This window comes from Myotis myotis, unplaced genomic scaffold, assembly GCF_014108235.1.
Source record: "Myotis myotis isolate mMyoMyo1 unplaced genomic scaffold, mMyoMyo1.p scaffold_m19_p_14, whole genome shotgun sequence".
NCBI classification, from domain to species: domain Eukaryota; kingdom Metazoa; phylum Chordata; class Mammalia; order Chiroptera; family Vespertilionidae; genus Myotis; species Myotis myotis.
Window position 1 is genome coordinate 19,108,389 of NW_023416318.1, and position 27,049 is coordinate 19,135,437.

At 39.0% G+C, this 27,049-nt stretch overlaps 1 protein-coding gene across 9 annotated transcripts in view; it reads right to left on the bottom strand.

Moving 5' to 3' along the window:
• EHBP1 (EH domain binding protein 1) overlaps positions 1-27,049 on the bottom strand; it is a 324,049-nt gene that overhangs the window by 153,574 nt on the left and 143,426 nt on the right. For all 9 annotated transcript variants that reach the window (XM_036334392.1, XM_036334393.1, XM_036334397.1 and 6 more), the window contains one exon: positions 22,369-22,558. In XM_036334392.1, the coding sequence (XP_036190285.1) occupies positions 22,369-22,558 (190 nt within the window). The remainder of the gene's footprint in view (positions 1-22,368; positions 22,559-27,049) is intronic.

The following is a 27,049-nucleotide window of genomic DNA, read 5'->3' on the forward strand; positions in this document are numbered from 1 at the left end:
GTATAATCTGTGGCCAGCTTCCTTTGCAACAAATAAAATAACTGCTCTGCCCAGACAACAAGAAAAAAAAACTAAACAAGACAAAACAGGATTTAATGGAGCCCTTTAAAAGTTAATTTGACATATATAGTACAGGAGGTGGTATTTCTTTCTTCTCCAACTCCTTCAACATACAAGGATGGGCAAAAGTAGGTCTACATTTGCACTGACATTCTTTTGACTTAATAAAGCTCTTATTTACTGTTAAATATTTTTATTGTTTTTGTGTTTTTTTTAAATAGAGAGGAAAGGAGAGGGAAAGAGAGAGAGAAACATTTATGAGAGAGCAGAATATCAATCAGCTGCCTTACCGGGGGATCGAGCCCACAACAGGGACATGTGCCCTGACCAAGAATCAAACCAGCAATCTTTTGGTGCATGGGACAATGGCCAACTAACTAAGTCACACTGGCCAGGGCTGAGTTAATAATCATAACCTGCATGTCTTTTTCCATATGAACAACTATAAACCTATACTTGCTCACTTCTGTATATACCAGTGGTTTCCAATCATTTACTGCTTTGATCTCACCAAAGAACCTAGGTAACTTGTAAAATATAGTAATTTAAAAAATCCCCATACCCTTTCCCAGAAAATAAATTTATATGTTTCATATTTGACACATTTCTTAAAAGTAAAACAAACAAACAAACAAAAAACTTCTGTTGAAAAGTCTTCTTACATTTTAGGAGATTGTTAACCTCATTGTTACCTCCCAGTATGTATACATGCTAGACACCTAGGTTCAAGAGTATTCTGGAAACAAAGACAAATCTATCAATGCCAAGAATCATGAACTTTTCTTCTTTTTCAATCCCCACTAACCCTATACATCTCCACCACATCTATGATTTGAAAGTTGCTAAGGAAGGAAGAAAAGCTTTAAAAAAACTTGAAAATAGTCTAATGCCTTTTTGGAATGTAGATTGGGGGAGGGGGGTTCGGAGTCTAGGCAAAAGCATTCATAACAGTAACAAAAATGATAATAATACTAGTAGCAGCAGCTAGCACTTACAGAACTTACTATATACCAGGCACTATTCTGCGGATTTTACATATATTAATGCATTTAATCCTCACAACAGCTCTAAGATAAGCACTATTATCCCTATTTTATAGGGAGCACACAGAGGAATAGAGAAGCTAAGTAACTTGCTTTACTTATTAAAAGGCATAGTCTGTGGTTGTGGCAATGTGATTCCAGGCAAAATATACCACTTACTTTGTGGTATGATCTCAGGATGGTAAGGATCTTAGAGAAGACTCAGTACCCTAAAAATCATTCTCTCTGTAGCTGACTCTGAACTGAAATATTACACAGAAAAAACACTGTACTAGAGCCAAGGACCTGAATTCTAGTTTTGGAGATGCAGTTTAAAGAGCTGTGTGATATTAACCTTAATAATATCCATTCTGGTTCTTGGTTTTATTATTTATAAAACAAACAAAAGAGGAGTGAATTAAGATTCACTTACTTAATTGTAATGCACTAAGCACCTAGTAAATGTTAGGCAATATGCATTACTGAGAACCTGTTTTTAGTAACCTGTAAAATCTATTTTCCAAATTATTATCTCACAAGAGGACCCTACAGCTATTTTAGCTTTCACCTTAAAACTTGGCATGTCTTTTAAGGTTAAAAGAGATGAAACTGAGCCAAAGAGGTTTAATGATTTGTCCCATAAGGAAACTTAAGGTAAAACTAGCAAAACTCCTCAGCTATTCTGTCTAATTTTACCAAAACTGCCACAAGTTAGTACATTTTTTCATTTAATAAAAATGTATTTAACATCCACTATATGTTAGGATTGGCAATATAATGATAGGCAAAACAAGTCCCTTTCTTAAAGAGTTTACAACACTTGCCATAAAGAAGAACTTAGTAAGTGGGTGAAGATTTTATTTAAAAATATAACCTGATGAAGTTTGTTACAAAAACATCCTTAACTTTTTTTCCCTTCGCCAGATTTCCATAGAAGCTTTATCCAACTTTCTAAAGCTACTTTTGAGGGATGGTTTTATAAAATCAAGCTCACACTTAAAAATTCTGATTCAGTAGATAAAGGGTGATTCTGATGCCATTGGGAAACAGGATCACAGTTTACTCCTGCCAGTTTTCAATTCTACCTTCTGATCCCAAACATTTTTGTTCTAGTACTCAGAGAAACAACTGTGCTTTGGTATAAACCTTAGAATTTCTACTCAGTTCCCTGTATTAATTAAATAAGTCTTTCAGCAAGCTATGACCTAGGTTGGGTGCCATAAAGATTCTGTTAATAAGAATTTACTGAGTAATTTCTCTGTTCTGAGTCCTCAGCACCAGATTCAACTCTTTTGAGTTAAGTATTTAATTTAGCAAATATGTTTATACATTCAACAAAAAGGCAAGGCAATATTCTAGACACCTGGGGTTTATCGGTGGTCTATCAGGTGAACGAAATGAACAAATTTCTGCCCAGGCAGAATACACTTTCCCCCCCTCAACTACATCTGGAATATTTACTAAGACAATTACATTCTGGGTCATAAAACATATTTCAATAAATTCAAAGAATTTAAATCATATGAAGTGGAATGGAATTCCACAATGGAATTAAGCTATAAACCAAAAAGAGAAAGATATTTAGAAAAATGCCAAGTAGTTGGAACTAAATAACACTTCATAAATAGCCAATAGCTAATAAAATTTAGAGAGCATTTTGAACGGAATTAAAGTGAAAACACAACATATGTCCAAATTTGTTGGATGCAGCTAAAGCAACTCTTACAAGGAAATATAGAGCACTCAATACCTATGTCAGAAAACAATGAAGGTCTCAAATCAATTCCCTAAGCCACCACCTTAAGCAACTGAGAAGAAAGGAAATACAGTGGGGCCTTGACTTACGAGTGTCCTGACTAACGAGTTTTTCGAGATACGAGCCGTCTCTCAGCCGATTTTTTGCTTTGAGTTGCGAGCTAAAATTCAGGTTACGAGCCAGCTTCAGATACCCCACCGCTAGTTGGCGCAGCGAACGTCACAGTGAACGCCACAACATCAGCCCAGCATCACGTGTCTCACTCGTTCACTTTTTGATTTGACATATGAGTAATCTGAGTTATGAGCTCCGTCACGGAATGAATTAAACTCGTAAGTCAAGGCCCCACTGTAATAACAATCAGGGCAGAAATCAATGAAATCGGAGAGGGAGGGAGGGGGGGAGAGAGAGAGAGAGAGAGAGAGAGAGAGAGAGAGAGAGACAGACACTGAGATTGAGATTAACAAAATGAACAGCTGGATCTTTAAGAAAATACAATTGGTAAACCTTTAGCCAGACCAGTAAAGGAAAAAATAGAGAAGACAAAAATTACCAATATCAGAAATGAGACAGTAATATAACTACAGATCTACATGTGTTAACAACATAATAAAAGTAAATTACAAACAACTTTATGGCAATAAATTTGACAACTGAGATGAAATGGACAAATTCCTTGAAAGATACAAACTACCATAGTTCTCTCAAGAAGAAACAGATTACCTGAATAGCTGTATATCTATTACATCAATTTAACTTGCAGCTAAAAACTTTACCCCAAAGAAAATCCCAGACCTACATGACTTTATTGGTTAATTCTCCCATACATTTAAGGAAGATATAATCTCAGTTCTGCACAAACTCTTCCAGAAAATTTAAAAGTAGGTAAGACTTTTCAACTAATTCTAGGAGTATTGATTCCAAGATCACATGAAGATAAAAACTTCAGACTAATAACCATCATAAAAATGATGTAAAAAATTTTACCTAATTTTTAGCAAATCAAATTCGACTATATATTAAAAGGATAATTCATCTTGACCAAGTGAGGTTTACCCAGGAATGCATAGTTGGTTTAACAAGTGTAAAGAAAAATTTTAATACAGTGGGGCCTTGACTTACGAGAGTCCCAACTAACGAGTTTTTTGAGATACCAGCTGTCTCTCGGCCGATTTTTTGTACTGAGTGACAGAGTAATTTGAGTTAATGAGCTCCTTAACGAGCTCGGTCTCGGAACGAATTAAACTCGTAAGTCAAGGCCCCACTGTACTTTGAAATAAAAAAAAAAGGCATTAGTGATGGCCTTTCAAAGTGATGTTGAAGACTCCAAAAATTATCTGAACCTATAGGCATATGTGCCTTTGTCTTTAACCTAGTTATTTTACAACAAACAACGGGGTTTCTCAACCTTGGCACTTCTGACATTTTGGGTTGGATAACCTTTGTTGTGGAGGGCACTATAAAATATTTAGGAGCACTCCTGGCCTCTATACACAAGATACCAGTAACATCACCCTCCCAGTGTGATAACTAAAAACCATCTACAGACTTTGCCAAATTGAAAACTACTGCTATTGAGATTAAGTTAACTTGCGGGAAATCAATAGCAATGCAAACAATTTTTATCCATAGACATGTAAATAAATTTAACCTGGTGAAGGAACAACCTCTCTAACTAAAAAGTCAGTTTGCATCCATCATTTCAATATTCCTGATCTAGAATGTGTCTATTCTTAGGAATCTCATTTGACTGGATTGTAACAACTTTCTGGACCAGAGGTCCTCAAACTTTTTAAACAGGGGGCCAGTTCACTGTCCCTCAGACATTCCACACATGTGCACTGCGGGCCCGGGACAAGTCGGCTGCTAAGCAGGACAGGCAGCGGCAGCAAAAACACCCGGCGGGCCGTATAAATGTTTTCGGAGGGCCGCATGTGGCCCGCGGGCTGTAGTTTGAGGACCCCTGTTCTGGACCCTCATTTAAAAAGCCTCGGACACATGTTCTTATTATGAGTCACAATTTTACCTTTTGTGAAACTGCCTTTTTAAAAACCACTTTATTGACACCTATTAACATACATATTTAATGTATACATTCACTGAGTTGAAAACTAACTTTAACACAACTGAAAATCAAACAATATAATTCATGGTATTAATGATTTAAAAAGAAAACTAGCAAATGATCATCTCTGCAGATGTAGCATTTGACAAAACCCAACATCTAGTCTTCATAAAAATTCCTAGCAAATAGAAATAGAAGGAAAGTTCCTCAATCTGATAAAGGACATCTATAGAAAATCTATTATTATAGTTAATGGTGAGAGAACAATTCTTTTTTTTGTTTTTAATTTTATTTTCTTGTTTAAAATATTACAAATAGTAGTACATATGTCTCCTTTTTTCCCCCATTGACCTTCCCCCGGTCTCCCCTACCCCCTGGCACATGCCCTTACCCTACCCCCCCCCATGGTCTTGTGTCCATTGGTTATGCTTATATGCATGCATGTAAGTCCTTCGATTGATCTCTTACCACCACACACCTGCAACGCTCCGCAGCCTTCCCGGTGTAATTTGCAGTCTGTTCGATGCTTCTCTGCCTCTGTATCTATTTTTTTGTTCATTAGGTTATAATGTTCTTTATTATCCATAAATGAGTGAGATCATGTGAGAGACCAATTCTTTCCATTAAAAAAGAAACAAGGAATTCTCTTCTACCGCTTCCATTAAACATTGCATAGACAAGAAAAGTCACCCAAGTTGGAAAGAAGTAAAATGATCTTTATTTATAGATAATCCTATATAATAAAAGCCTAATATGCAAATACCAGGTAGACCAAATGGTGGAACGACCGGTCGCTATGATGCACACTGATCACTAGGGGACAGATGCTCAATGCAGGAGCTGCCCCCTGGTGGTCAGTGCACTCCCACAGGGGGAGTGCCGCTCAGCCAGAAGCCGGGCTCATGGCTGGCGAGCACAGGGGTGGTGGCAGGAGCCTCTCGTGCCTCCACGGCAGCTCTAAGGACCCCTCAGCAGACATCCCCCAAGGGGTCCCAGACTGCGAGAGGCTGCAGGCCGGGCTGAGGCCACCCCCTCGAATGTTGTGCACTGAGCCTCTAGTTTATGTATAAAATCCTATAGAAATTAGAAAAATGTTACTAGAACCAATAAATAAGTTAAGCAAGGGTTTGGGATAAAACAACATAAAAATCAATTGTATGTCTATACACTACCAACAAATAATTAGAATTTTAAAACATTACTGACTTTCTCTTTCAGGACAATAAAGTAGCCCTACTTTCCCTTCTAAGTACAATCTAAAAACTTTGGGCATTATATCAAACAAGTATACACCTATTGTTTCCTCTGCCAGGGAAGCTCTTTACCAATAACTTTACATGGCTCACTCCTTGACATCATTTAGCAATCTACTCAAACACCACCTTTACAAAAAGAACTATTATGGCCACTTACTTAAAACACCATCCTTCCAATCACTGCTTATCCTCTTACCTTTCTTTATTTTCTTATCAAATATGAAATTATATTCTTTAATTATTTGTTTACTTATATAATTTTTCTAACTTTCTAGAATATAAGTACCTCCAGGGCAAAGTATTGTTTTATTCATATTCTACCCACTTTGCTTGGCACATAGCAGGACTCCAGGAATCTGTTGTATGAATTCAGAAGTTCAGTCTTGTAGAGAAGATAGATATTGAAATAAACAAATATAGATAGGCATTGGAAATAAATAAGTAGCACAAAGAATGGAGTGATGGTCTCTGTTTAGGTGGCCCAGGAAAGATCCTCACAAAGGAGGCACTTGAGTCAGATTTTAGGAGATGCAGCAGAGTATATCCACTGGAAATTCCAGGTAGAAAGCCTACAGGTGCATTCATAAAGGAATGGAAGAGAAGGCATGTGAAGGAAATTGTAAATATCTGAGTAAGAAAGACCATTGTACAGGATTCACATGTGGAAGTGGTCACAATATTTCATCTGCTCAAAATGTCCCTTTCCTCCACTTTAGTGTCAACCAAACTAGTAAAGATATAGGCTCAAATCTCATTTCCTACATAAGACCTTCTCTTGTCTTTCCTTTCTCCCAAATTCCATACCACATTCCATATATCACAATTTCTTACGGTAATTTACCCTCTCTACCCTATTTTATGGCTGATTACTGTACATGTATTATTTCCCCTGCAAGTCTTTATACTGCTTTTAGTTCAAACAGCAAAGAGAAACCAAAAAGTAAATTAGAAATATAAGTGATTATTCTTTACATCTGATGGTAGAAGGAAAGTATGTATTATCAAGTTTTAGACAATCACTGCTAAAGCAGTTTATGGGTGGGAACCTATTTAAAAACCTTGTATTAGATGAAGAAACTAAGGATGAATTTTTCTCCTTTGATATTTAGATTTTTCTTCCTGATCCCAAATTTTTAATCACTTTAACTATTTTATATACAATGTCTTTCAGATTTAGCATGTAGTTTTAATAAACCAAATAGATATGAACATTTCATTGTTTACTTTTCCTCATAAATATTCTCACTAAGCCCTCTGAAAAACTTTCTGTTGAAGCATTACGTTATCTCTTTTATTAAATGCCTCTTTATTCATTTTAGTTCTTTTTTACAGCATAGATCACTTGTTACCACAAATTATAATAGCTTACTTAGGGGACAAATATTATTAGGAACCAGAGGACAACAATGTTAAAGCCATCAGTTTTTCCAGGATTTACATTTAGTGTATAATAGACCCCAAGCATTAGATTTGTTTTCAATTAAATCACTGAAAAGAGAATCGTTATGGCACACTAATATCCTTTTAAAAATAAACCAACCTCCTTTTTTTTTTTAACATGAAACCAAACAAAAATAAGATGAAATAAAGTGGTTTATATGCAATAACTATTTAAAAATGTCTCACATATATCAATCATCAATTAACTATGGTCTCACTATACAAATGATTATTTTGGAGTTTTATCTTTTGTTACTTTATGTATGAAACCTAATAGAATAATTTATGTGCAACATTCACAGTTTATAGCCCAAAATGAAATAAGGTGAAAGAAAGAGCCTTCACGAATATCATTCAGTAATAATTCTGATTTTCTAACTATATCATTTTTCTATCCATATTTTTGAAAGTGTATGTTATATATTAAACCACATTTCTGTAATATGAAAGGAAAAAATTAATCAGTTTAAAGAACAGTGATTTTAAAATTGCAAGATAATTCCATCACAATTACAAAAAAACCTATAGAGGTATTTTGGACTATTTTTACTCCTCTTCTACATTTTTGATATTTTGTAAACTTATTTTTTCCTTTGCCCTTTCTTTTTCCTTCCCCTGCTCCTCCCTCCCCACTACAGACACTCTCTCTAGGCAATATTGTATCAAGAATCCTCCCACGTTCAAAGTCGGCTACATCTGTTGCTCTTTTCCATTTTTGAAAATTCCTGCCTTAATCCTATTTGACTTTATTCATGAAAAGGTCATCCTGAATTCAACAAATGGAGGAGTAATGCAAAGCACACTGTTGAACATGTAACTAACATGCTCACACTGTCTCAGAGTAGGCCTCCAATCTTGAAGCCTCCAACACTGAAGTATTATATGCGTTACTATAATATTTGCTAAACATCATAAAAATTATAATAAGGATCTTGACTTTTGGTAGTACACTGCCATTTCTTTTTTTTTTAATCAACTGTTGAATGTTCATATTACTAACTGTGCTTCCTTGACAGCATGAATTAACTGAGAGGGTCTATTTACTCTAACCCTATTATCACCATCAGTGTTTGGCAAAAGTATAGCCTTTTACCCCTTGCTCCTCCATAGAATGAATGGCGTCTCTCATTCTTTAAATTCTCAAAATATGCCAATGAAACTAAATTATTGGATTCAACTTAAAAGAGAAGTTTCCAATTACAATAAGCAGCAAAATGGGTTTGGTTGTGTCTCAAAACTCTTAATAAACACTGATTATGAACCATAGCTATAATACATTGTGCCTCTGGCCTTTTTCTCTATGCTAAATATAGTTCAAATCTATAATCTGTTGCCATCCATACATACCTGACCAAAACTAGAAGACATTAATAGAAAGATTAAAGTAAGCACTAAAATAAACTTGACTAAAGATTTATGAGGTGAAGATAATTATTTTTAATATGCTCATAACTCACTATGACTAAAATATGAGAATACTTACTCATCCAAAGCTTATGTTCAAGTTAAAAAAAGATGCCTGCCAACTTAAGGAGAACCATGCTCAATTATTTTCAAGCAATTAAGGCCACTGTTATTCCTATGGCTTAACATGGAAAAGAAATCTTGTCCATAATACACGTTGTGCAGCCACTGAAAACAGTATGGAGTTTCCTCAAAAAATTAAAAATGGAACTTCCATTTGACCCAGCAATCCCACTTATGGGAATATATCCTAAAAGCCTCAAAACACCAATCAGAAAGAATATATGCACCCCTATGTTCACAGCAACATCTATATATATATAAGCCTAAGCAACTGTTATGACGGAATGACTGGAACGACCGGTTGCTATGACACGCACTGACCACAAGGGGGGCAGACACTCAACAGAGGAGCTGCCCCCAGCTCCCAGGCCCCAACTGGGTGATCAGGGCCTGCTGGCCAACCTCCTGGTTCCTCCCCTCCGCTGGCAGGCACCCTCAGGCTGGGACGGGGAACTGGGGGTAGATGGAGGTGGATGCAGCCCCTTTCCCAGGGGGGCCAAGGACAGGCTCCCTCCTAGGGGCCAGCGCTTAACCTTCCAGGTCCCTCCCCCTGCCCCTCCCACGGCCACAGGACCCAATTGGCCCACCACCCGCCCGCCACAGTAGCAGTTGGCCCCACCCCTGACCGAAAGGCTCCGATCGCCCATTTGGGGCCTGCCGGCCAAGCTCCCGGTCCCTCCCCCCAGCCAGGCCCTGGGCTGGGATTGGGTGGTGGTGGATGCGGGTGGCAAGGGAAGGAGGGGGTTGGGGGGGATGGGGGAACAGGGAGCAGGGGAGGTGAGGAGGGGGGAACCACACAGTGGAGGTGTGCGGGTGGCAAGGGAAGGAGGAGGCAGGGAGGTGGGGAACCTAATCGGCCCTCATCGCCAGCCAGGACTAGGGACCCCACCCATGCATGAATTTTGTGCACTGGGTCTCTAGTTATTTATAATAGCTAAGATCTGGAAACAGCTCAAGTGCACATCAGTAAATGAATGGATAAAAAAGCTGTGGACATTTACATAATGGAATATTATGCTGTAAAAAAGAGGGATCTCTTACCCTTTGGGATAGCATGGATGGATCTGGAGAATATTATGCTAAGTGAAATAAGCCAATCTAAGAAAGACAAATATCACATGATCTCACTTATTTGTGGAATCTAATGAACAAAATGAATTGACCAACAAAATAAGACCTGAAGCATGGAAGTATGGAACAGACTGACATACCTCGATGTGGGGTTGAGGGGACGAGAAGAGATAAACCAAAGAACTTATATACTTAGTAGAGGCCCAATGCACAAAATTCGTGCAAGAGTAGGCCTTCCTTCCCCTGGCTGCCGGCATCGGCTTCCCTCCAACACCCAGGACCCAGGCTTCCCTCGCAGCCCCAGCTTCGTCTGGAAGGACGTCCAGTCTAATTAGCATATTAAGCTTTTATTATTATAGACTAGAGGCCCACTGCATGAAATTCATACGTGGGTAGGGTCCCTAGGCCTGGTCGATGATCAGGGCTAATCAGGTTCCCCACCTCCTCCTTCCCTCACTGCCTGTGCACCACCTACACTAACGAACGAAATAGATCCAGAGACATCACAGAATTAGAAATTATAATATAGTAAACATAAGCAATTATCTCTTGAGATTCACAAGGCATTCTGGTTATAAGAATGGTCCCAAACTGTGGAATTTCATTCTAGAACATAAATATATTTTATTGTAAAGTAATACTGTGATGTTTACATTCTCAAAGAATTATTAATTTATTCACAATGTACTTTCAATGACTGGATTTGCTTCTCAATAAGAGTACTATTAGAGGGGGTTTATCTAGCTTTAAAAGTCATCTTTCTGCAGCACTATGCTGAATGCTAGTAAATGTGTTTTTTTAAAAGGGACAAAAAGATTCCCGAGTTATAAACTTAAGACCTAATGAATTGATCTAACTACATACAGGTTTGCAAAGAAAATGCTCACACACTCAATGATAATGGCACTAGTTGTGCCAATATATAGCGTATATATTAATCCTTAGATTACAACACTTAATCTATGTATTAAAGAATTTACACATCCCACAGTAGTTGGCCCTTCTATACATAAGTCAGTTAAAGAATGCCTATTACCACTAAAAATATGTGTTAACTTCTTGTTTTAATGCCATGAAAACAGATAGTAAAAGAATATTAAGCCATTTTATGATATCTAGTTGCTCCATTAACTCAATTGTACTGTGACTGCTTTCAAAACTCATCTCCAAGTTCAAACCTGTCAGCCTTGTTCTTCAAGCTTTTCAAGATGGGACTTATGTTAAAATAAAACACCACACAGTGCCAAGCAAAAAGTTTAAGGAAACATAAAACCTTCATAGAAATGATCACACGAGTTCAACTTGATTATAAATACCTTCCTCACCAACATAAATAGTAAAACAAAACATTTTCAATAGATTTATAGTTTATTTTTTGTTTATATTTTCTTCTTTGACCTATACATTACTTGAAAGTATATATGTTAATTTTAACACATTGCAGGCAGATCACGAGCATTCTCGTGTTTTCATATTAGTGTTTTACATAAATGTTAAAGGCACGCCTTAAAATTAAATACCCATTGCATTTTGAATTTACTACATGTTCTTACAAGCTAGTATCTTTTTAAAGTATGATACTTTGTAAAAAGTTTTTTGTACTCATTCAATAGAAACTTGTCTGGCAACTGGGTAAAGCCAGCAATAAAACTACTGGTGCACAATGTGTTAAAATATATATGTTTGTTCTAGTTATTGTTTTGTTGTTGATTTCTAGAGTAATTGCACTATGGGCAGAAAACATAATTTCAACCCTCTGAAATTTATCAAATACTTACTTTAGAGCCTAAGACATAGTTATTTTTTGTAAATAAATGACTTCTGCAGTTGCATAGTGTAATATATTTTATGGGGTCAAAATTGTTAATTGAGTCTTTAAATCTTACTGATATTTTTTTTTAGTCTGCCTATTCCATCAATTATATAGAGATGTGCTATAACTGCTCACTATAATATAAATTATGTATTTCTCCTTGTAGTTCTTTCAACATTAACTATGTATATTTTGAGAATATGTTATTAGGTGAATGTAAAATAAAAAGTTATATCTTCTTGGTGAACTGAATCTTCTATCATGATATGATAATCAGCTTTATATCTAGTAATCCATTTAAGTTTTAAAACATTATATTTGATATTAATATGGCTACACTGATTTTCTTTGGGTTGCTTTCATGGTAAATCTTCTTTCAGTCTTTTAATTTCAATCTTTCAGATATCTATTTTTAGATGTGTATAGCTAGATATTTTAAAAATCCAGATTGATATTTGTTTTAAACTGCAACACTTAGCCCATTTTGATTTAATATAAATACTAATAACTTGAGTTTAAGTCTATCAATTTCAAGTTTTCTATTTGTTCCAACCACTTCCTGTTTATTTTTCCCTCCTCTTATTGAATTTATCCCCTTTATCAAATTATTAATTTAAAAAATCTTTCCTCTATTTTCTCTTCTAGTTTGATATTTCTACCCTTTTAGTAGTTGCCCTAAAAATTACAAGCTTACTTAACTAATCACTGTCTAAAGAGCAATCTTTACCCTTCTTCTCAATAATTAGGGATCTTAAAATACATTAGTGTACTTATCCTCATATCCAGCTTATATATTACTAGAGGCCTGGTGCACGAATTCGTGCACCAGTGGGGTCCCTCAACCTGGCCTGCGGGATCAGGCTGAAACCAGCTCTCCGACATCCCCGGAGGGGTCCAGGATTGGGAGAGAGTGCAGGCCAAGCTGAGGGACCCCACTGATGCACGATCGGGGCTGGAGAGGGACACAGGAGGCTGGCCAGCTCGGGAGGGACAGCAGGAGGGTTCCAGGGCATGTCCAGCTGGTCTCGCTCAGTCCTGACCACCCAGACCCCAGCAGCAAGCTAACCTACCAGTCAGAGTGTCTGCCCCCTGGTAGTCAGTGCACGTCATAGTGACCAGTTGACTATCTACCCCAGGGGTCCTCAAACTTTTTAAACAGGGGGCCAGTTCACTGTCCCTCAGACCATTGGAGGGCCGGACTATAGTTAAAAAAAAAACTATGAACAAATTCCTATGCACACTGCACGTATCTTATTTTGAAGTAAAAAAACAAAACGGAAACAAATACAGTATTTGTATTTGCATGTGGCCCGCGGGCCGTAGTTTGAGGACCCCTGACCTACCCCATGGTGGTCAGTGAACATCATAATGAGCGGATGAATGGCTTTAGCATATCATTAGCATATTACGCTTTGACTGATTGAACAACCAGATACTGGACACTTAGCATATTAGGCTTTTATTATATAGGACTAGAGGCCCGGTACACAAAAATTTGTGCACTGGGTCCCTCAGCCTGGCCTGTGCCCTCCTGCAGTCTGGGACCCCTCGGGAGATAACGACCTGCTGGCTTAGGCCTGCTCCCGGGTGGCAGAGGGCAGGCCCAATCCCTAGGTGCAGCCCCTGGTCGGGCTCAGAGCAGGGCCGACTGGGGAGTTGGGGCGCCGCCCCCTGTCATGCACAGAGCAGGGCGGATCGGGAGGTTGCGATGCCACCCCCAGTCACGCTCACGGTAGGGCCGATTGGGGTGTTGGGGCACCGCCCCCTGTCACAATCTAGGCAGGGTCAATGGGGAGGTTGCAGCGCCACCCCCTGTCATGCACAGAGCAGGGCCAATCCGGGGGTTGGGGCGCTGCCCCCTGTCACGCACAGAGCAGGGCCCATCAGGGGGTTGAGGAGCTCCCCCCTGTCACTCACAGAGTAGGGCCGATAGGGGAGTTGGGGCACCGTCCTGTCACACACAGAGCAGGGCGGATCAGGGGGTTGGGGCACTGCCCTCTATCACCCACAGAGCAGGGCCGATCAGGGGGTTGGGATGCCACCACTCTCACACTCAGGGCAGGGCCGATGGGGAGGTTATGGCTCTACCCCATCACACACAGAGCAGGGCCCGTGGGAGGGGTGGGGGTTGTGGCGCCGCCCTCTATCACCCACAGAGCAGGGCCGATCAGGGGGTTGGGGCGCCGCCACTCTCACACTCAGGGCAGGGCCGATGGGAAGGTTATGGCTCTACCCTGTCACACACAGAGCAGGGCCTATGGGGTGAGGGGAGGTTGGGGCGCCACACCCTGTCACACACAGAGCCGCAGGGCGATCAGAGGTTGGGGAGCTCCCCCGTATCAGGCACAGAGCAGGGCTGATCAGGGGGTTGGGGCGCCGCACCGTGTCACGAACAGAGCAGGGCGGATAGGGAGGTTGTGGCCCCACCCCCTGTCACATACAGAGCCGCAGGGCGATCAGGGGGTTTGGGCGCTGCCCCCTGTCACGCTGATCCCGGTGCCGGGAGGCCTCTCGGCTCTGCTGATACCGGTGCTGGGAGGCATATTACCCTTTTACTATATAGGATAGAGGCCTAGTGCATGGGTGGGGCTGGCTGGTTTGCCCTGAAGGGTGTCCTGGATCAGGGTGAGGGTCCCCACTGGGGTGCCTGGCCAGCCTGGGTGAGGGGATGATGGTTGTTTGCAGCTGGTCACACACCCTTCAGGGTGGGGGTCCCCACTGGGGTGCCTGGCCAGTCTGGGTGAGGGGCTGAGGGCTGTTTTCAGGCTGGTGGGTGACGGAAGCTCCCAACCGCTCCTTTTTTTCTTTTTCTTTTTTTTAAATTCTGGGCCAGCTTTAGCTCTGAGACTCCAGCTCTTAGGCCTCTGCTGCTGAAAGTAGGTAATTGAAACAATGTATAACTCCAGCTCTGACTCCAGCTCTGAGATCCCAGCTCGCTGAAAGCTGGTTTCTGGGTTGTTTTTTTTTTAGCTTCTATATTTGTTAAAATGTTTCAAACTGCAGGCTCAGAGGCCTGCAAGGCAGGCGGGGAACGTTGGTTTCCTCCGTCACTGAAGCAAGCAAGCCTCATGTTAGTTTCAAGCTGCCTGGCTGCCGGCCGCCATCTTGGCTGACAGTTAATTTGCATATCTCCCTGATTAGCCAATGGGAAGGGTAGCGGTCGTACACCAATTACCATGTTTCTCTTTTATTAGATTAGATGCTCTTCAGCCTCTGTAGGCTGTTGCCATTCAGTGCAGTTTGATGCTTTGCCACACAAAAAAATTGTGGCCCTACCAGGTTTGGCTCAGTGGATAGAGCGTTGGCCTGCAGACTGACGGGTCCTGGGTTTGATTCCACTCAAGAGCACGTACCCTGGTTGCATGCTCGATCCCGGCATGTGTGGGAGGCAACCAATTGATGTGTTTCTCTCACATTGATGTTTCTCTCTGTCTCTCACCCTCCCTTCCACTCGCTCTAAAAATCAATGAAAAAATATCCTTGGGTAAGGATTAAAAAAACAAATAAATTGTGGTGTAATATCCTTTTACTCTTTGACTAAAATTTTAGTCTGATTTTTTCAAAAGCTTTATTTGAATTATTGTCTCCTTTTTAATTTACAAATAAGGAAAATAATTAGCCAGGAGGCAATATCTTTTTAGGCATTAAAACTGTTTAATAATTTTAATAAAAATATTTTGATGTAAAACACACTTTCCTGTTTTCCTAAATAGAATACCATATACAAAACATATACACCATGGCTGGTGCTACTCAGTGGTTAGACCATCTGCCTGCATACCAAAGGGTTGCAGGTTGGATCCTGGGTCAAGGGCTCGTACCTGGATTGGGGGGTCTGTTCCCTGACCCTGGTAGGGGCAAGAGCGTGGGAGGCAGCTAGTAGCAACTAGTTCAATGTGTCTCTCTCACACTATTGTTTTTTTTGTTCTCTCTCTCTCTTCCCCTTCCTCCTTCCTTTCCATTCTCTCTGAAATGCAATGGAAAAAAAGTACCTTCACATGAGGATTAACAAAAATATAACAACCACCACAAAATAGTACCACTCTTTTATGTTGACTCAAGGTTGCCAAAATGGTCAATTATTTCTCTATGCTTTAATACTGCAAGTCTTCAGGAATATATTCCAGTCTACTGTGGGAATATATGTGTACACACACACACACACACACACACACACACACACACACAGGAATATATATATCTATGATAAATAAGCCTCATACTTCTCACCTGCCATTTACCATTTTTATTATTGTTATTATGCCATTAATCTTATCTTCTTCCTTATCTCATTCATAATTGTATAGTTAGTAGTTTCCAGTTTCTTTTTCTTTTTTTCAGTTTGGCAATGGTCCATTTTTTTTCCAAATGAAATCTTACATGAATTCCAATATATAAATGCATGTGGATTTGTGCTGTAAAAGTGGAACACGGGGTTTAGTACCCTGCTGTTAAGCCTCCATACCTGGTCTCTAGTGCTGAATACCAAGGCACCTCATGAAAACCCAGGTCACCACCAAACAGTTTAATATCCCCAATCAAACCTAAGAGTGACTTCCTCTCATGAAAGATAAACATTTTTTATGGTAATGTTATCTTGCATTTTGTATGGAAGGGAACAACAACAAAAAAGATGCATGCTCTTATTACTCCAAAACCTCTATTAGTATAACAAACAAAAACAGAAGTAAAACATGAATGACTATGTTTCTACTATCTGTGTCTGAGCAGATAGTAAAAGCATTTACTAAGAGAAGCATGATAGTAAATGTTCAGCCTTTCCTATAAACATGACTTATTTCATGGTGTATCTGCAATAAAACATTATCCTCAAAAAATGTAAAAAATAGAATTTACAACAGAATGTAATCACCATACATAACAATGTTTCTATGAAAAAAAGTATTAAGAGTTCCAATTTTGAACTGGATATACCTCTTTAGAGGTAGACTGGTACAGTGGGAAAAGTATGGGTTTTAGACTCAAAAGGCTTGAACTTTAATCCTGGCACTGTCACTACTAGTTACTTAACTAAGATTCAGTTTCTCATATATAAAAAGATGATAATGGTATGTATTTCTCAGGTTGTTCTATGGATCAAACGAGGTAACAGAATATTGTCTGTCACACAATAGGCACTATTAAGTTCCTTTCCACTTCCTTACAAAGAGATTAGGAGTTCTTGATTAGCTTCAAACTCTTTTTTTTTTTTTTAATTTATTTATTTATTTATAATCCTTACCTGAGGATATTTTCCCATTGATTTTTAGAGAGAGTGGAAGAGAGAGAAAAAGACAGAGAGAATATTGATATGAGAGAGAAACATCAATTGGTTGCCTCCTGCATGTGCCCTGACCAGGGCGCTGGCTGAGGAGAAGCCTGCAGCCAAGGTACCTGCCCTTGACTGAAATTAAACCCAGAACCCTTTGGTCCGCAGCCTGACACTTTATCCACAGAGACAAACCAGCTAGGGCTGTTTTGTATCTTTTTTTTAATATATATATTTTATTGTTGATAGTATTACAGATGTCTTCCACTTCTCCCCCCTTTTACCTCCCTCTTCCGAGCCCCTATCCACCTCCCCCTCACCAAGTCTTCACCACCCTATTGCCCATATCCATGGGCTATGCATCAGCTTCAAACTCTTGATTGGACTCCAAAAAAAGATTGGACAGGAAGTAGGTCATGAAGTAGATTCAGGGTAATAGGTTTAGGTACTCTTGATGATTCGACTGGATAAAGGACCTAACTAGCTCTTGATTCTGACTAGCATGCCTATTATGGTCTTCTTCTTCCCCCACCATGGGTACAGAACTTGGCCATCTCCTTTGCTTTACGCTTCCACCACTTGCTACTTTCACGTAGAGTCCCCCACACCTACCCCTTGCCCTAGACCCGTGGTTGGCAAACTGCGGCTCATGAGCCACATGCGGCTCTTTGGCCCCTTGAGTGTGGCTCTTCCTAAGCTTTAGGAGTACCCTAATTAAGTTAATAACAATGTACCTACCTATATAGTTTGTTTAAAAAATTTGACTCTCAAAAGAAATTTCTATCGTTGTACTGTTGATATTTGGCTCTGTTGACTAAGGAGTTTGCCGACCACTGCCCTAGAAAACTGTAGGACACAATTTAGTTCTAGTTTCTCCCCTTAAAGTTATAGGGTAAAAAAAAAAAAATTTTATATATGTTTGTTTTTATATATATCTGATATAAAAACAAACATCTAGAGACTGACTTTTGGAATAGCACAGTAAAGACCTCAGTGAACTCAATGTCCCTAAGGTAAACACCAGAAATTGCTGCCTCCCACAACAACTTCAAAAATACAACTAAAAGAAAAAATGGACATCATCCAGAACCACAGGAAGGCTGGCTGAGTGGAAATTCTACAACTAGAAGGAAGAGAAAAGCAGTGAGACTCAGAGGAGGTGCAGAAGTAAAGTGCCAGAGGTAAGGAGGCGCACGCGGCAAGGCTGGCAACTGAGGACGCGGCTATCTTTTTTGAATCGGGAGGGAGTCTCAAGCCCCCGACTGCTCTGAACTCCAGTTCCGGGAAGTCTCTGGGGACCCAGACTTATACGGGGAGAAACTGGACTGTCTGACAGCGGGCAAAACTCGGAACTCGAGGGCAGCTTCCTCTCAGAGGTGCTTGCAGCAATTACTGGGACACTGAGACCTGGGGCCTCTTAGGGCAGGGCTGACGATCAGCCATAGCTGCTTGCTCTGCCCTGTTGATCCCCTGAGACCCCGCCCCACCCAAGCTGTGGCAGAGGCTTTTGCATATGAATGCCCTGGCCCTTTGCAATCTGAAAATTACCTAACAAACTGCAGCTGGGTCAGAGAGACCCAGAACTTCCAAGAGAAGGCCCAAGGCCCCACAGCAGCTTGCATTACTTCACAGCTGGGCCTCATTGGGGCACCTCTAAACCCCAAACAAGGAAGGGGAATCTGCAGATCTCTTCCTAGCTCCTGCTGGGTAGCCCCAGGCAGAGGCTAAATTAGCATCTCCTTAGAGATCCAAGAGCCAGATTACAACTCCTCAGATCCATAAGGGACACACTCAGGGGGCAGACTCAGTGAGCACCAAAGCCCCATTGAAGCAAGTCTTGCCTCATAAGGGTGTCTTCAGCACAGAAGTTCTCCCACCGTAGACACAGCTGATTCTCACAGCCAATTGGCCTAGAGGTCAATTCCTCCCAGTGATACCTACAACAATCAAGGCTTAACTACAACAAGACTGTGCACAAAGCCCACAAAGGGGGTGCACCAAGAGTGTCCACCTCAGGTAATTGGGGAGGCTGAGCCACTGGGACCTATAGAACACCTAGCACAGAAAGCCACTCTATCAACACAGGGAAGCATAAAAAATTGAGGAGACAAAGAAACAGAACACAAATGACAGAAATGGAGGAAAGCAAACTACTGGATATAGAGTTCAAAACCACACTTTTAAGGTTTTTCAAGAACTTTCTAGAAACCACCGATAAATTTCGTAAGACCCTCAAAAAGTCTGGTGAGACCGCCGATAAATTTAGTGAGACCCTCAAGAAATCTAGTGAGACCCTCGAGGTTATGAAAAAGGACCAACTAGAAATTAAGCATACACTGACTGAAATAAAGGATATTATGCAGAGTTCCAACAGCAGACTAGAGGATCGCAAGAATCAAGTCAAAGATTTGAAATACGAAGAAGCAAAACACCCAACCGGATAAGCAAAATGAAAAAAGAATCCAAAAATACGAAGATAGTGTAAGGAGCCTCTGGGACAACGTCAAGTGTACCAACATCCGAATTATAGGGGTGCCAGAAGAAGAGAGAGAGCAAGATATTGAAAACCTATTTGAAGAAATAATGACAGAAAAGTTCCCCTACTTGCTGAAAGAAATAGACTTACAAGTCCAGGAAGCAAAGAGAACCCCAAACAAAAGGAATCCAAAGAGGATCACACAAAGACACATCATAATTAAAATGCCAAGAGCAAAAGACAAAGAGAGAATCTTAAAAGCATCAAGAGAAAGACAGTCAGTTACCTACAAGGGAGTATACCCATACGACTGTCAGCTGATTTCTCAACAGAAACTTTGCGGGCCAGAAGGGAGTGGCAAGAAATATTCAAAGTGATGAATAGCAAGAACCTACAACCAAGATTACTTTACCCAGCAAAGCTATCATTCAGAATTGAAGGTCAGATAAAGAGCTTCACAGATAAGGAAAAGTTAAAGGAGTTCATCACCACCAAACCAGCATTATATGAAATGCTGAAAGGTATCCTTTAAGAAGAGGAAGAAGAAGAAAAAGGTAAAGATACAAATTATGAACAACAAATACACATCTATCAACAAGTGAATCTAAAAATCATGCCGAAACCGGTTTGGCTCAGTGGATAGAGCGTCGGCCTGCGGACTGAGGGGTCCCAGGTTCAATTCCGGTCAAGGGCATGTACCTGGGCTGCGGGCACATCCCCAGTGGGAGATGTGCAGGAGGCGGCTGATCGATGTTTCTCTCCCATCGATGTTTCTAACTCTCTATCTCTCTCCCTTCCTCTCTGTAAAAAAATCAATAAAATATATTAAAAAAAAATAAAAATAAAAATAAAGTGAATAAATAATCTGATGAACAGAATAAACTGGTGATTATAATAGAATCAGGGACACAGAAAGGGAGTGGACTGACTATTCTTGGGGGATGCGGGAAGAGACTGGACAAAAATTGTGCACCTATGGATGAGGACAGTGGGGGTGGGGGGGTGGGTTGGGAACCGGGTGGAGGGGAGCTATGGGGGGAAAAAAGAGGAACAACTGTAATAATCTGAACAGTAAAGATTTAATTAAAAGAAAATACAGGCAAACAAGCTATTTCATTTGATGAAAGCCATTGGCATTTAATGAAAGCCACTGAATAAAGTAAAAAAAAAAATCCAAGAGAAAACTCTGATGCCCTCGAGGAACGCAGCAGCCTAGGCATCTCATGAGGAGTAGAACCCAGACATCACACAATTAATAAAAATGCCTGTGCCAATCCTGGCTGGGGGACCTGTGACCTTTACTTTATCTCTCTGAGTTTGAGATCATCTTATTTTTCCCTTAACTACCCATGAGAATTACATAATGTAATATGGTAACAAAAACAACACCAAAATACCCATGAGTAGATGAGCAAGCTATTTACCCCCCAAAACACTTGCTAAATCCAACATTTCTACCTTACATATGGAATTTATCATACTATTTGCAAACAAACCATTTAAAAGCTTCAGACTTTGTGCTAATACTGTTAATTTTCCACAGTCATTATGCATTAAAATTTACTTAAAAAACAGTGACAATAAAGCCAAAATTATAAGTTGACATATATCAAAGTGACACTATTGAAATTCTTCAACAAAGCTTTTCTATGCACTGAGCCTTAATCTTTCCAAGGTATTTCTCAAAGGATGACTTCTACTCCTTCTGAATCAGTGTAAGCTGTCCTTCACACCTAACTAGAGGCGTTAGGTATCCTTTGTTTAAATCACGAACCACATACTTGTAATGCCTCTGATTTCAAAATAGCTTTTAAAAAACGAAACTTAACCCAAACTATCAAATCCATCCTATATAATAAAAGCGTAGTATGCAAATTGTCCCCTCGACCTGGAGTTCGTCTGGGAGTTTGACCAGGGGGCGGGGCCAGCCAGAGGAAGGGATGCAGGCTCTGGCTGGCAGTGGTGGCAGCAGACAGCCGGGTTAAGGGAGGGCGTACCTTTTATATAATAAAAGCCTAAACAACCCTACGACGGAACAACCAGAACAACTGGTTGCTATGATGAGCACTGGCCACCAGGGGGCAGATGCTCAACGCAGGAGCTGCCCCTGGTGGTCAGTGTGCCCCCAAAGGGTAGCGCCACTCAGCCAGAAGCCAGGCTCATGGCTGGCGAGTGCAGCAGCGGTGGCGGGAAGCGCTAAGGAGCAGTGAGGCGAGCAGTAAGGAGCAGCGAGCAGGCGGGTGGTAAGGAACGAGGGGTCCCGGACTGTGAGAGGGATGTCCGACTGCTAGCTTACGGGAAGCGGGCCTAAGCCGGCAGGCGGCCATCCCCCAAGGGGTCCTGGATTGCGAGAGGGCACAGGCCAGGCTGAGGGACATGCCCCCCCTCCCCCCGCCCATGCACAAATTTCATGCACCGGGCCTCTAGTTATACTATAAACATACAGTTTCCCATACAGGTTCCCAGACAATCCTGTTTCAGTATAACAAACTTAGTTGGAGTTTACTTTTAAATCATCAAAAATAGCTAACAATGACTTTTCTTAATTTTAATTAAATTGCATGGGGAAAAGCACAAATGTTAACACATGTTTTATTAAGAATAAACCCCTACCTTAGGAGAAGTGGAGAGATCTTTTCCTGCAGAAACAACTGTATTTTCGTTTACTCCTCCCATCTTTGGTGAGATGACTGGTGGGGCTGGGGCTTTTCTTTTCACTCTCTTTTCACTTTCCAGTTCTTGAATTGGATTTATCAAATTATTTGGAGGAGGTGTTGGTTTAGGTTCATAAAAAGGATTTGATCTAAATGAAAGAAGAATTACTGTTAAATGTCTCTTTAGAAGTATTTTATATCTATCTAACTAAAATAATAAATGTTCATTTATAAAACTAGAAAATATTGAAAATAGTAAGAAAAAAACCTCAAACTTCTGATACTACAGCTTAGAAACAGTCACTGTTAATCTTGTGTTTTGTTAAGCATTAATAAAATGTTTCACTTCTAAAAAGTATTTTTTAATTTTTTGTAACTCAAGGTGAACTCAGCTCTTATTACATCTAGACCAGTGGTTCTTAATCTTCTAACCCTTTAAATACAGTTCCTCATGTTGTGACCCAACCATAAAATTATTTTCATTGCTACTTCATAACTGTAATGTTGCTACTGTTATGAATCGTAATGTAAATATCTGATATGCAGGATGGTCTTAGGCGACCCCTATGAAAGGGTCATTCAACCGCCAAAGGGGTAGAGACCCACAGGTTGAGAACCACTGATCTAGACCCTTAGGGAAATGTTTTTAATAATAGTAAATCCTACATATAATCCACACCCAAGGAAAAATACATTAGATGTGGAAATAATGATTTGTTTTTTTATACTCCCCACACCAAACATTTTTCCCCCTTGTATTTTATCCGCTTCTCTGTGTTAAATTCCTTTCTTACTAGGGAACATCTTTTACAAGTTTATTCAGTGAGGTTCTATTAGTAGTAAATTCTCCTAAGAGTTAAAAATGTCTTCATTTCAACCTGAAATGATAAACTCAGAGATAGATTAACTGGGTAGAGAATTCCAATTGTCATTTAAATCACCTCAGCATTTAAAAAATATTAACCCACTATCAGCTTATTTTTGGTTCTTTTGTAAGTCATCTTTTCCCTCTTGCTGTTAACATTTTCTCTTTATTTTTGGTTTTGAGCAATTTTACATGCTATGTCCAGGTGTGATTTTTTAAAAATTTTCCTGTTTCAGACTCTTTATATTTCCTGAGTCTGAAGAGTCATGTGCTGCCTTATTTATGAAAAATGATAGCCATTATCTCTTTGGTAGCCTCTTATTTTTTCTATTCTCCTCTTTAGAAAATCTTATTAGATATATTGAACTATCTCTCTCCTTCATATTTTTACAAATTTTTGTTCTTCCTGTGCAACATTCTGGATAACCCCTTAACATCTATAATCAAGTTAACTTTTTCTCTCTTCATCTGTGTCTAATACAATATAATTTCATGAATTTTTAACTTCAATAAGCTTATTTCTTCATATGACTGTGTGTATAATACCTCAGGTACCGAGCTTTGAGTCATTAATAATTTAAACATTTATTTTAAGTGTCTATCTGATAAATTTATTATTTGAGGTTCTTACATATATAATCCTGATGTTTCTTTTGTCTCCTCTTTCTCTTAGTCAACTATTTCCCTGTGTGTTTTGTAATTCTAGATTTTGAGTTCAGAGCTTAATTTGAGGAAATACTTTGTAATCTGAGCTGGGAGTGGCTCTCTTCAGAGTGTTTTATGTGTTGATGTTCTTGCATTGCCAAGTACTTTAGGAGGCACTTTATATGTTACTTTCTTGGCTTGGAGGTTCCCAGACAATTCTGTCAATATATCAAATCTACATGAGACTGGGCCTGGGCTTACAACTTCTCAGGGAAGATTCCTTGCCCACACCCCATCCCCACCTCTATCTAGACTAGAGTCTAGGCCCAGGCAAAAAAAATCTTCCTTAACTCCCTTTCTCATAGTTATTCATAAACACAACTATCTGGTATATATGATGAGTTTCTCTATTACACAATAATAAACTGTTTTTCTGGTTCTTATTTTTTAGTTTGTTGAATTTTTTTTCAATAACAGTCAGTCCCCTCGAGTCTAATATCCTGCGTGCATAGAAACAACAGAATTTCTGAGTCTAAAAATCTAAGCACCAGGCCAAACAAACACAGTGATTATACCAAGAGAATTCCATCTAAGTCATATAAGGCCTGTATGGGTGATAGCCCTGTGTTTCAATTCTGCATGTTATTTGAACTACAACAGTACCACACTCACTTAGAACCAAAAGACTCACTTAGAACCAAAACCAATTTTATATCCCTGTTCAAGTATTTATATCTACAGTCACATGAGACTTTGGTTACCAACTATACTAAATCAGAGATGGGAAATATAATCTATTTGTAATGTCACTCTCACTCTGTACTCAGAGCAGCAGTTAGAATCATGTGACTCCTTCCCACTGAGCTGGAGGACAGCCTCATAATCTCAACTTTGCTCAGGATAGCTGGTTTTAATTGAATGGAGTTGACATCTACATAGAAACCTATTCCCTTTTCTTCCTCTTTTTATGTCTATACATTCAAGAGAAAAAGAATAGGAAGTAGGTATATAGATATATATTTGAAAATTAGCTTTTCAGACCAAAATATTCTTGCCTAGTGACTGAGATATGCTTGAAGTATTTATATCCCATATTTACCACCTACTGAAGAACTTAGGGAAATCAAAGCAAGGAATAATGTTAAAATAACTAGGTGTTTTTAAAAAGCTGAACTTTTCCTCTGAAAACAGGTAAAAGGTTATCACAACCAGTCTGGAATGGAGGGCTTGCCAATAACATTATTAACATTTAAAAGGTGCTTACACCATGGTAGGTACTGCTTTAAGTGTTGTACATGTATTAACCTATTAATCCTTACAACAATCTTATTTGTCCTACTAATTTTATCTATAGTCTAAATTGCTATTTTTCAAACTCTAAAAGTAGTTCAAAGGGAGGTAAATATAAAGAAATGGGATAAAAACAAAAATTTATTTTAAACTCCTAAACTTAGAAAAGAAAAATACTCTCCACTCCTCCAAACTTATTATTTAACAATTGATGTTTTAGAACTGAACAAATCCACTTCAATCTAACAGTTAATTCAGTTATGTGAATTATTTGGGTGATAGTTTAAAAAATTATTCCCTGTTAAATCTCTTTGTAACAAATTTCCATAGCAGTTTGTAAGATGATAGCTACTACAATAAGTATCATTATTAATTGGTTATGTAAAATTGGCTAGTTTTAAGAAAAACTCAGAAGTGTTAGAGGATAGATTTTTACATTACAAAAGGATTTGTGTTTAGAAAAAAATTCCTTAAAATAGGCAATTCTAACTGAATTTACAATACTCAGTTGCACGCAACTTTTATAAAATATCTAGTATATACACAAAGATTTCTAAATATTGTCTTTTTTATTCATGTCTCTCTGCTTGCTTCTAACCACGTAGGTCTCCCTCTAACCACTTGAATATTTGTATTATTTGTAGAAAAGAAGCTCAGATAGACTGATTTCCAAAGTTGGCTCCTGAGGCTCATATTACTAGAAACATAATCAAATGGACATTTTTCTCAAAACAACTAGAGCCATGCTTCTCAATCTGTTTTAACTATGCCATTTAGTGAAAAATAAAATCTGTATGACATGCTAGAGGAAACATAGGAAGCTGCTGGAAAATGGAGTTACCAGGGACTCCACCTGCCCTGGAATATGCATGACCATTAGGAGAACTAAGGGAGTCAGTATCTCTATACACTTATGACCCACCTGTTAATGAAGAGTGTGCTAGGCACCACCACTGGTTATGTACTAAATGAGAAAAAGGACAAGAAGCTGCTAAGGATTTTGAGTGAACCTCCTTGTAAAATCAGAGATTCCTGAATAAAACTGAATTTCCTACTCTTGAAGAATGAATAGGATATGTTTACATTTATATGAAGTGTCCAGAATAGTCAAATCCATATGGAAAGAAAGTAGGTTTAGTGGTTTTTAGGAGATGGAGGAAGGGAGAAATTGGGACTAATTACTAATAGGTATGGAATTCCTTTTTTGTAGTGATGAAAATATTCTGGAATTACATAATTGTGATGGTTTCATAACACAGTGAATAAACTAAAAATCACTGAAGTATATACTTTAAAATGTGGAATTTTACGTTATGTAACATATATCTCAATAAAAGTACCATAAAAAGTGAGTAAGAATAATATATATATATGATTGTGAAACTGCTCCATTCTTTATAATAACAAGTTACATAACTGCTGATTAAAGTATTTACAAATATTTAAACAATATTTTTAGTAAGAAAAAAATTATTTAAGGAATTAGCATAATTTTCACATTCTGCTGATCATCTAGGATTTGAATAATCTATTTCAGGGCTTCCTGCATCACTCTAAATAAAAAGAATTACTTTTATCCTTGTACTGTATACTTGCATAATAGATTAGTTATATCATTAACTCATTATGAATTAAAAATGCATCAGTTATATTAGGTGGAAAATTAGACAGGATAGTTTTAAATGACATTACTCATTGTTTAGAAAATAATTCACCCAGAAAAAAATTATATAAGAAAAACTATAAGTTTATTAGAAATAGGATTAATAAACATCCTCAAAAAAAATATGAAGCAAGGGTATAGCAAAAATTATAGTCTTTTCCTGTCACTTTGAAAATT